Raw genomic sequence first — 11,443 nt, 5'->3', positions numbered from 1 at the left:
TCATTTTGTTAAATAATTCTATTTCTCTTTATGAAACAACCCTTACTTCACCAAGTACACTTTTTTCTTTCCATTTGATACAGTGTGAGTACGAATCATTACTTTCATATTTATCCCTTCATCAGACACTAACGAACTACCCCTCGCGCCCACTGGCACTAAATACGACGGGCCGCCGCCACCGTATTGGGAAGGCGTCGTGCTGAATTTCACTTGCGCAGAGGGTCTCGTGTCAAAAGGCGAACTGAACACGACTTCCACAACCTTCAACGGAACGGACTGGGTCCCTCTCGAGCTGGAATTCGCTTGCTTTAACGGTACGTTGTTCATTACACTGCGAAATAGTCTCTCGTTATATTTTATCAAATGCAGGAGCTGTTCTGAATTATAAAATAGGATTTATCAACAGAGAGCTTAGAGTTAAACAGCAGTTATATTATAATATTTAGGACTCCGAATGATAAATGTACTATGATGCAGAAGAATGGAATTTGACATTGAAATAGAACATATCTCTAATCTTCCCGTAAGGAGGCAGTGCACCTCATAAATTGAACTGTAGGCATTACTTAAGGTTCTTCGCAGCGTCCCTTCGGCCCTTAGCTGCAACCCCTTTCATTCCATTTACTCTACCTGCGTTCATATTTTCATTCTTCCATCTTAATTCCACCCTCTCTCAACAATTGATTCTTATGTAACTGCGAGGTTTTCCTGATGTTGCACCTTTCAGATCTTATTACTGTCAATTTCCGTTTCAACGCTGAATAACCTCATTGGTCCCAGCGCTTGACCTTTGGCCTAAATTCTATATTCAATTCAGTTCTATTCTATATCTCGAAACAAAATTTAAATCCCAAATCGAAGCAGAAGTATACCGTAAAAAAATGATAATAATAACCCTATGGACAGAGCTACCGTCCAGAAGCTCGACTAAGGTATCTTCACCCTGAATATGCCTACTTATATGGGGGCAAGTAGTGAGGGAGGCTGCCAGAGGCTGGACGATAGCCTAAATGTGGAGTTTATTAATGTAGGCGAACATTTTGGCACAACAATAATGGACATTCATTACGCTTTGTTACATAAAAATTAAACATTTACCTTTATGCTTTTAAATTCACTTGCAACTTACAAAATGTCTCTTATTTGGCACTGAAATTGTAATACTGATCTTCTTTAGCCTTTCACGTCAGTTTCTCGAAGCATAGTTCTCAATTACTTTGAAATCATCTTTACTTCTTCCTAGGACATGTTTCAATAATTTCTCAATGAACGGGTACTGCTTTCTAGAAATACAATTTCAATTCCATTCTTTTCCGTCAGGTAGACATGACTAAACATGCAAGAATTGATCTTTTGCCTTTATTACAGTTTCGAAGTTGGAGAAAAAAAAAGTTAAAACTTCAAAAACTTCATGACGATCATTTTACAGATAACGAATTTAAAGGCGACGTCATTTACCTTTTAGAAGTTATCAACGAATTTTCCAACTCTAGACACTTCTCTTCTCTGGAGCCCTGTTTTGGTTTGTTGGTGATGGTCAGCTTCTCTCTGTGCTTATGAAGAATGTCATTTGAGAACATTTTCCTTCCTGACACCTGATTCTAAAATTATATATATATATATATATATATATATATATATATATATATATATATATATATATATATACACACACACATATATATATATATATATATATATATATATATATATATATATATATATATATATATATATATATATATATATATATAATACATACAAATATATATTATATATATATGTATATATATATTTTCTTTTTTATTCCGCGTCACGTTCGACTTGTCACGAGAGGAATGCAAGGGCTTCCTTCAGCGTGTGTAATTTAGGAATACGTAAATGTCACGGTAAGTAGTGTAGTCCTACTGTACACAACTGTTTATACGACTCATAGTAATAAAGTCAACAATGTAATATATATATATATATATATATATATATATATATATATATATATATATATATATACTGTATATAGTATTCGCCGGTAACCATAATCATCATTTATTTCAAATAATCCAGACAGTATGTCTACATGTTCTTTCAAGTGTGTCATGTTTACTTATTCTTTCGAATATTCCATTTGATGTGCCTTCACGTTTTCTTCGTGACGACACATCACCCATATCATACATTTTTCATTTCCTCTGAAACTTTCCTAATTCCGTTCTTCTAACTTCGCAGCTTTTAATCCTTTAATGTTTCCGCGTATAGCCATGGTTATATTTAGTTTAAGGTATATTTAAAAATCTATTTTTAATAAGTACCTGTAAATAACTGTGATTAACTTTGTTACATTATCTGTATTGCCTTAGAAACATAAAAGTAGCTTAGTGTATGTCGAGTATTATTGGATGAATCCTGTTAATCCGCGCTGAGAATTTCTATTTGCACTCATGAGAGTCTCGAAGTTGTTCAACAAAACGGAGTAATTTCCCACAACTATATCATGGCTACCCACTTCTGGAACATACCCGGCCCAGCACTTTTAGTTTACAGTGTTTTTTCAAAGCTGTTGTACTACATTTCTGCGAACGACATTAGAAAAGTCATAATAAAGGAATGAAAAGTATAAGGTCTCGCAGGATTTCATACGGAAGCATAAGCAACTTACGCCGAGAAAAAAAAATGTATAAAGCGGAAATGTAATTTTATCCACTATAAACTATACCCTCGCCTTTGTTCCTTTGCATTGACATAAATACGGCTGTCTATTCCTCAATGGTGAATAATAGTAATAGCAATGAAAATTTCGTAAGGTCAGCAGTTATATCTCATGTCTTTATTATGCCAGAGGCATTATTTCCTCTCTTTGTACTAAGGTTTTTGTCTATGACCTATAAGTTTGGCATAAAGCCTTTATGATACAATGAACAGTCTGTGTCTGTGGTGGCATTTCTTTATTAAATTAACTGCTGGCTATGTTGCAGATAGCTCTGTGAAAACAGAGGCATTATTAGGTAAAGAGAAGCTGGTGATTTGGAGCCATCAGTGTAAATTGGGTAATGTGATACATACGCAGTTTAAATATGTAATGGCCCGAACTCCCTATCTGGCGTAGAATGGTTTGAATTGCCATGTCATGTAACATGACTGCCTTATCGCTAATGACGTAACTCAAGCCTTTCCTGCAATAAAACATGTAGTACAAATACAGCAAGCTGATTCTTTGGATGTGGATGTTATGTTATAGCACATAGTCAAGTCGACCTCGAAAAGAATGAACTTCATGGATGCTTGTGTCCTAATCGTCGTTGTCAGATATAAGGAAGGTTTCCATTAGGTGAGGCCAGTGCCAGGACGAAAAGGTAAGCTTAAAGATATACAGGATGTGTATTTTAGTACCTCGGTATCCAAAGCAGAATATTTTATAAGACGAAAAGAAAGCAGAATATATTTACAAGATGAAAGGGAAGCAACAACAAGTCACATACCGGCAACCGAAGAAGAATAGGACGGGGGACCCTAAACACCCCTCGACATCTCAACCCACTACCTCCTGTCACTTCACAAGACCGTGGTGAGTGTTTACCCATAGAGTAGTTAATTATTTTTTAAGTCACGAATACCCTTTTCTTTTTGCATCTGTTTTCTGTACTATCAAGTTAAATTGGAATCACTTGATTGGTTAATTACGTTTTTTGTGCATCGCCTGCGACCCTACCCATAGAATTGCATTCAAATGGAGGTAATAAATGACGTAAAGATATTCATAGAATTATTTTTTTCTCATTTGGGTGATATACGTAAATCTTGAATGATAGGTATGACAAAGTTCGAAGTTTAAATACACACGTGTATTATTTGAAACAGCAGTTTTAGGCCGCACTAGTACTATTTAGTGTATAATGTAATTGATAACTGTGCTTTTATGCTGTTATGTTGTTTAGTACTTGGGTAATTTTTTGTTGGTGTTTTGTTAGATGTCTCTTGGTGTAATTTGTTTTTTTTATTATTTAACTTTTCTTAGCAATAAACAGTTTTGGTTTTTTCGGAATTGATTTTTGCCTTTGAATTTACACATTTTTTCGCAGTATATAGTAATTGGCAGTGACTGGTTTTCTCCTTAAAATCTGTATACACATCCTACATTCTTCTTCCCCCCCCCCCCCATGAGACTGGCCGACTGCAGACTTGAAAATAAAATACAGGCATATCTGTTCACTAGTTGACAATGGGTGAGAAACTCAAAGCTTTTATTGTGGATGTTGCTGGCCATATCACTGGTTTCAACTGCCGTCCCCATTAAAAAAAAAAAAAAAAAAAAAAAAAAAAAGAGCAGTAAAAATACAAAAAGCGAGCATTCTTTTTATACTCTTGTAATTTGCCATTTGTCAGAAGCAAATATCGAATTGTTTATTATTTGTCATTACTAAAGTGGTTTGTCACTGGTCTTACAGCACAGCTGTCTTCCTTCATTCCTCAGATTTTTTTTTTTTTTACTTTTATTTAAAATTAACAAAATTACGATATTTACATTATTTCAACAATTAAAATGTTGAACACTAGAATTTTTTTGTTACAGTTTTCTTAAATTTTTCCCCATACATAATTAACATCATAAACCATCTCACATAATTTAATCTACCCCTAAGAAAACAAAAAGTTTCATCTTCAGAAAGCTTCTGCATACGGCTTATCCATATGCAATACACATAATTACAAATAAGAAGAACTGCAGAGTTCCTGTCTTTTTTACATTCAACTTTAATGTCTAACATTAATAATTTTATCCATTCCTTACTTTCTACAGAACATAAAACCTCAAATTTACTCCTGAACCATTGAAAAATATTTTTGACTCTTTTACAAAAATAAAATATATGAAGTGTATATTCTGTTTGGCCACAGAACTCACAATTACCATCTTTCCTGATCCCCAGCATCTCTAGTCTTTCATTAGTAGGTAACCTTTCATGTAGGTACTTAAACGTAACCTCTCTTTCTCTTAAGCCAATAATTGGATTGTTAACATTCTCCCATATTCCACTCCACTGTAGCAATGGGTAGTTCGCTTCTACCAAGGGTTGAAACTTAACAAATATCGTCTCGTAGACATCTTTGCTTTTCATGTTGGGGAATTTTCTGTGTTTATGTATTTTTCTTACGTTTTCTACCACACCAGAATAGTACAAGGAAGATGCATATGATAACTCACCGTAACTTTTTGTTTCTATCAAATAACTTAACCTTAAACTACAGTAATAAATATTTAATGGTCTTCCTTCGAGTGATTCTTCAAGACTTGAGGCTGTTAAAATTGCAGCTGCTTTATGAAAAACATCTATAATACCTAATCCCCCTTCACTTTTGCGCAACAACAAAGTTGTTCTACGGATGGGCTGGTAACTACCACGCCATAAATACCTGAAAATTAAGGAATTTATTTTCTGTGAGTAGCTCATACTCAACGGAAGCGTATGAGATAAGTACCAAACTTTTGATAACAAAATGGAATTCACAATGATTGCTTTCTGAAAAATGGTAAGGCATCTGTTCGAAAGCATATTTATTGATTTCTCTAAATTGTGTACAACTCTATTCCAATTTATTTCTATCGTTCTTTTTGCGTTTTCACAGTAGTAAATACCCAGGATCTTAAGATTGCTTTCTGTGGTTAGCCAATTAATAGCCCAATCTTTTTTACTATGCCATTTTCCAACTCCACTTATAATACTTTTACTTTTATTTAAAAGTGCACCACTTGCTTTCTCAAAAACATTAATTTCTTTGGAAACTTCAAAAATAGATGAGTCAACCTTGCAAGCATCTGTTCCATTTATTTGGAAGCCTTGGTTGTACTATGTTTTTATTGTTCTTAATACTTAAATATAAGGGTTCCTGGTAAATTACATAGAGTAACATGGAAAGGGGACATCCTTGCCTCACAGATCTCATGACTGGAAAGGCATTACTCAACATTCCATTTATACATAAACGTCTGCAACAATTTTCATATATTTTTATTCATTTAATAAATACATCTGGAATGCCTAACTTATTCATAATTCTAAACAAAAAATCATGATGCACAGTATCAAATGCTTTATTCCAATCGAACTTCAGAACTGCCATTTCAAGACCCTTTTCATATGCACAATTAATAATATCCCTGATATTATTATTACAAGTCACAATTGACCTACCTTTAACACTACAAAATTGTTCCTCAGATATCAATTTATGCATTACCTCTTTTAATCTATTGGCCAACAATTTAGCTATAATTTTGTAGTCTACATTTAACAATGAGATTGGCCGCCATCCACTTAAAGCTTGATTATCACATCCTTTACTCAACAATCTTATTATACCCATATTTTCAAAAGAGCAAAACTGCTGGCTGTCTAAAACATGCCTCACAACCTCCAGAAAATCATCTTTAATTACATACCAAAATTCTTTGTAAAACTCTGATGGTAATCCATCTATTCCCGGCACCTTCCCTGTCTTCAAATTTTGTATTACATTTCCTAATTCAAACCTGCTTACACTGTAAGCTAAATTTTTACAGTCTGTTTCATTTAATTGACTACAACATAAGTTCAACAATTTCTCTTGACACTGAGTCTCCTTCTAATTTGCTGTACAACTCCTCGTAAAAATCTTTTGCATAATTTAAAACTGCATCAGTGGTTCTTAATACACAACCATTTTGTCCAATAATGTTCTGCATCAACTGATTACTTCCAACATTTTTCTCTCTCCTTAATAAATGAGCTGAAATTTTCTCTCCTTCAAAATTGTCTTTGATTCTTGCCCTTAATTTAACTCCCTCACAAATTTCATTTTGCATCTTTTCGATTTTAGCCCTTAATTAAAGAAGTGATTGCCTCAAAATCTGTACTTCCAGCATTGGCGCTTTGGTATAATGCTTTTAATCTGTACTGCATTAAGTTTATTAAACCATATCTCTCTGCTGAGATTTTCTTGGACATTTTAACAAAAAACACTTTACATTTTTCCTTACAATAGTTCCACCACTTATTAATGTCACTGAATTTATTTTTCTCTCCTTTTAAAAACTGCCACAGCATTTTAAAATTGTCTTTAACCTCATTTCTTGATAAAATGCTTACATTTAATTTCCACGTTCCTTTACCCGTTTTAGTTGTCAAACAGTTAAGACTAGTAATCACCATACAGTGGGGTGAAAATGCAACTGGTACAGTGGTACAGGAAGATTAAACAAACTTTTTACATACATTCCATCCATGCGGGAAGCATACTTCTCTTTAACATAAGTATATTCTGTCATCAAATTGTTATTTGCGGCATCTTTCACCCCAGTCGCCTTAATCAACTCTTTGAGATTTTTGTAAACTAAAGTTTTATCCCAAGTACTTACATCTTTTACATGAGTTACACAATTAGTCTCCTGCTAATATTATATTTTCGACATTGTGTCTCAAATAATACAGAAGTGTGTCATAAAAACTCTCCCTTTCTTTCTTCTTATTCGACCCAGAAGGGGCATAGACATTTAGTAAATGGATTACTACTACACCGATTCTTACCGGTAAGCTAAGTACCCTTCCCTCGTGATCCTTCTCTTGGCTTATAACAGTAATGGGTGACAAGCGTTTGCTGATTAATATGGCAACACCTCCCTTTAAGCAAGTAGTGTGGTTTATGAACACTTCATAGTATTTACTTAGGTGAGCTAAGGTGTTTCCGTCTTTAATGTTATGCTCTTGCAACATTATTACGTCTAATTTGTAAAATCTGGCAAATGAAACCAGTTTCATTTGCTTTCTTTAATCATTCAACCCATTAATATTTAATGTTGAAACAATCAAGGCCATGATATTTAGAAAAGTGGGCAGGCAAAGGAATATATCGGCAATTATACAACCAATTTCCGTCACTTTACGTTAGCCAGTTTCTTGTCTTTAATCTTAATCATTTTAAGTTTACCCCCTTTCTTTACTCTCACCACCCATTGCTGTTCCTTTTGTTCCTTAAATCTATCTTCAGCTACTGCTGAATCATCCATATAACTACTAGCTGATTCGTCGTCTGTTTCCGTAATTTCATCATTTACGTCCATTTTCTGTTCATCGTTAAAATTTTGTTTCGTTCAGCTTACTTAACGTAACACACACAACTTCGTCGTCTTCATTCACACTTAACTGGGAAAATTCTCGTGTATCTATACCGCTATTGTTAGCATCTCTTATGCACCTCAGCTATCACTAAAGTCGTTTCCATGGTTTTTTCCTCTTGGCTACCACTTAGCATTTCATTTATTTCTTCATATGATCCCTCTTGAATGCACCTCGCGTGTATTTCTTCCTCTTCTCCCGAATCTACGTCGTTGGCTAGTTGTATTTCTTCTGAAGGCATATCTGAAAGTTGACATGCGTGCTGGCTATCTCGCGCTTCGTTTCCCGTCCCATGTTTCTCAACGTCACTCTTGACTGTATCTTCCTCATTGATCTCATCAGAGTTTTAAGTTCCCTTACTCTCTTCTTCATTATTAAGTGCACTGTTCCGTTTAGCCTGAATCTCAGGAAAATCAGTCAGCTATATATGTTTATTCTATCATCCACTTCATAACATTCAGCAGCCATGTGATTCTCCCTACCACATTTATAGCATGTTTTTTGCTAACCGCTATGGTATAATACCACATTATGTCCTTGTATATTCAGTGATGACGGTATGCTCCGCTTCAATTCCATCCTTGCTGTGCGAGTGCCATTTAATAATCCCTCAGCTTTCCCGTATGCAAACCTGTTCCGTCTTATTCCAAACACTTTCCCGTAATTCCCAAGAATCCTTTCCAAAATGTCATTTTCCATACCCAAGGGAGCATAGCGAATCGATACATATGTATAATGTCTGCTTAAGTTAACAATTCGAACAGATTTCCCATTTCCTATATCAACATCTTTCTCATCATAACGTTCACAAAAAAGTGAAAAGCGGCAGACTTACTAAATTTCAAAACATACTTTTCTCTACTTAATTGTTGAAAACCAACGATATCATTATGATTTATTTTCAGTATATCAAAAACTACATCACAAACAGCACTATAGTCAGGGCTAAAGGAAAAAAATAGCCCTATGGAGTCCTGGCAAGGCGTGTTTGTGACTTCAACACAGCCCGAGGGCATGTTCTTTCCTTGGCCGTACGTCATCGATACTTCCCACCGCACAAACTTTGCCTTTTAAAATTACTACAACACACTATGCTCCAAAAATCCCAGGCCTGGTGTATCAACTGTCACTTCATACACAATCCTGGGGAAAAACAAGATTCGAAAGTCCTTCTTCCACTTGAAAAAGTCTGGTGTTTACATGCCGAGCTCTTCTTCCTTCCGGTACAAGTGAACTGGGCCGACTGCAGAGTGCAGACTTGAAAATAAAATACAGGCATATCTGTTCACTAGTTGACAATGGGTGAGAAACTCAAAGTTTTTATTGTGGATGTTGCTGGCCATATCACTGGTGTCAACTGCCGTCCCGTTTTTAAAAAAAAAGAGCAGTAAAAGTACAAAAAGCGAGCAGTCTTTTTTATACTCTTTTAATTTGCCATTTGTTAGACGCAAATATCGAATTGTTTATTATTTGTCATTACTAAAGTGGCTTGCCACTGGTCTTACAGCACAGCTGTCTTCCTTCATTCCTCATAAGATTAAAGGCTTCTGCAAATGTTTTTGTTTTTTACTTCTTTTACTAGGTTCATACTTTATTCAAGGAAATTTCCTTCAATCCAAAATTTGAAGGCTATTTCCGACGGAATCTCTTGGCACGAGCAGTTACAGATTCTCTCTCTATCTCTCCTTATCCACAGATGAATCAATTAAAGTCAAAATGTTACAGAAATATAAAACGGAAAAACAACTACTTTTTAATGGTGTAATATCTAAGCGTATTTCCGCGATGACAAAATGGTGGAATTGCCGTTAGCTGTGAAAAGAAAAAAAAAAGTGTTTGGACAGTTCGGTGAATTCATTACCTGTAATATAGTCGTCATTTTTTGTGCATTTTTAGTTTTTTTTTTTATTTAGTTGGAATGGGGGTCACTGGCCCTTAATTGAGTCAGTAGTGGTTGCAACCATGGTGAGCATGCCATGGGTTATAGTTATACTGTAGCAACCTTACCTCAAAATGGCTTGCTCAGAACTGTGAAGTTTGACACTTGCTGGAACAGTAGTTGAATTTGGTTGTATAGTGGCGTTTCCGTCAGTCTGCCTGTGTCGTTTTAGCCTCCTTCACGTATCCTTAAAAGCTAAAGAACGTTTCGGTGCTTAGGGCATGAACATTCGAGCGTCTTTCAGTTAAACAGCTAATAGTATTGTTTTTAATAATGTGTAAGTCATTAGGGTGACAGGCAAATATTTTAAGTAATAAATAAGGGAATTTTGTTTATGATTATTTTGTGTAGGACGAGGATAATTGTTGGCTTTGTGCGTTATCATAATTAGGCGATTAGCTTCGCTTGTTCCGTGAATCTCTGCGAGGGGAAATTACCTGGTCACAGCAGATTACGTCCCATTGGCATCTTGCATAAATAAGGGGGCTCCTATCCTAGTACAGGCAGGACTAAAAATTGTTCAGTGCTTGAGTCCAGCTACTTAATTAATACACGCATGATACACACTTAAACAATTCCCATGTTTCCTCGTTTTAGTCTGTGACGTGTCAAAGCTGGGGTCACGCTAACTGACTAGGCAGGCTATGACTGTACATGGTCATTTGAAGAAAGGTCCTGGGATTTTTCATTCAAGTAGACACAACAAAGCGCTATCACCTCCAATGTTTGTCGGCAGTGCAGTGTAAATCAATGTAATAAAGGCATAATTAATCTTTGTTAGCGCTGTAATTATAGTGCATATAATCTAGGAACACTTAGTTGTGAAGCCATAACCATCAGTTTTTAATGTTTACTTCCGAAACATGTAGCCTTCAGAGTTTTGTAGTATTATGTTAAAAGCTAACAGTTTTCCAACGGGCCTAGCTTTCAGACGGATAAATTTACAAATGAAATGAATTGCATAATTGTATTATTGGGCTCAGAGGTATTCAATAAGTCTCTAGGTTTTTTTTCTCTCTCTCTTTCTTTCTGGAGGTACTGTAATTCACTATGGTTCTAAACCTACGACAGCAAATAACGGTCAGATGGGCCATTACCAGAGCATTTTAAGTTTATCGGAATCCATTAATGGGGGCTTCGTTGACAAGGCATCGCTAGGTATTGTGAACTAACTAGTTTTGATATAGCATTTGTACTCGGGGTGACATTAAAGCATTGAAACGTTAATTATTCATATCTATATATGGTAATGATTAAGTAGTTGTTAGGCGCTGTTTAACAATTCGTGTGTATATTTTAGTTTGCTTAAATATCTCCAGATTATTCCCTTGAAGGATTTGTTTCATGATCTGCC

At 35.3% G+C, this 11,443-nt stretch overlaps 1 protein-coding gene across 1 annotated transcript in view; it reads left to right on the top strand.

Moving 5' to 3' along the window:
* Positions 1-1,588, top strand: part of LOC136839590 (complement component receptor 1-like protein) — a 44,442-nt gene extending 42,854 nt beyond the window's left edge. Inside the window, exons 10-11 of the mRNA XM_067105870.1 lie at positions 126-317; positions 1,372-1,588. Of these exons, the coding sequence (XP_066961971.1) occupies positions 126-317; positions 1,372-1,418 (239 nt within the window). The 3' untranslated portion in view covers positions 1,419-1,588. The remainder of the gene's footprint in view (positions 1-125; positions 318-1,371) is intronic.
* Positions 1,589-11,443: the final 9,855 nt, after the last annotated feature.

The sequence above is a fragment of the Macrobrachium rosenbergii genome, chromosome 1 (genome assembly GCF_040412425.1).
Source record: "Macrobrachium rosenbergii isolate ZJJX-2024 chromosome 1, ASM4041242v1, whole genome shotgun sequence".
NCBI lineage: Eukaryota > Metazoa > Arthropoda > Malacostraca > Decapoda > Palaemonidae > Macrobrachium > Macrobrachium rosenbergii.
This window is presented reverse-complemented; position numbering and strand designations above follow the sequence as displayed.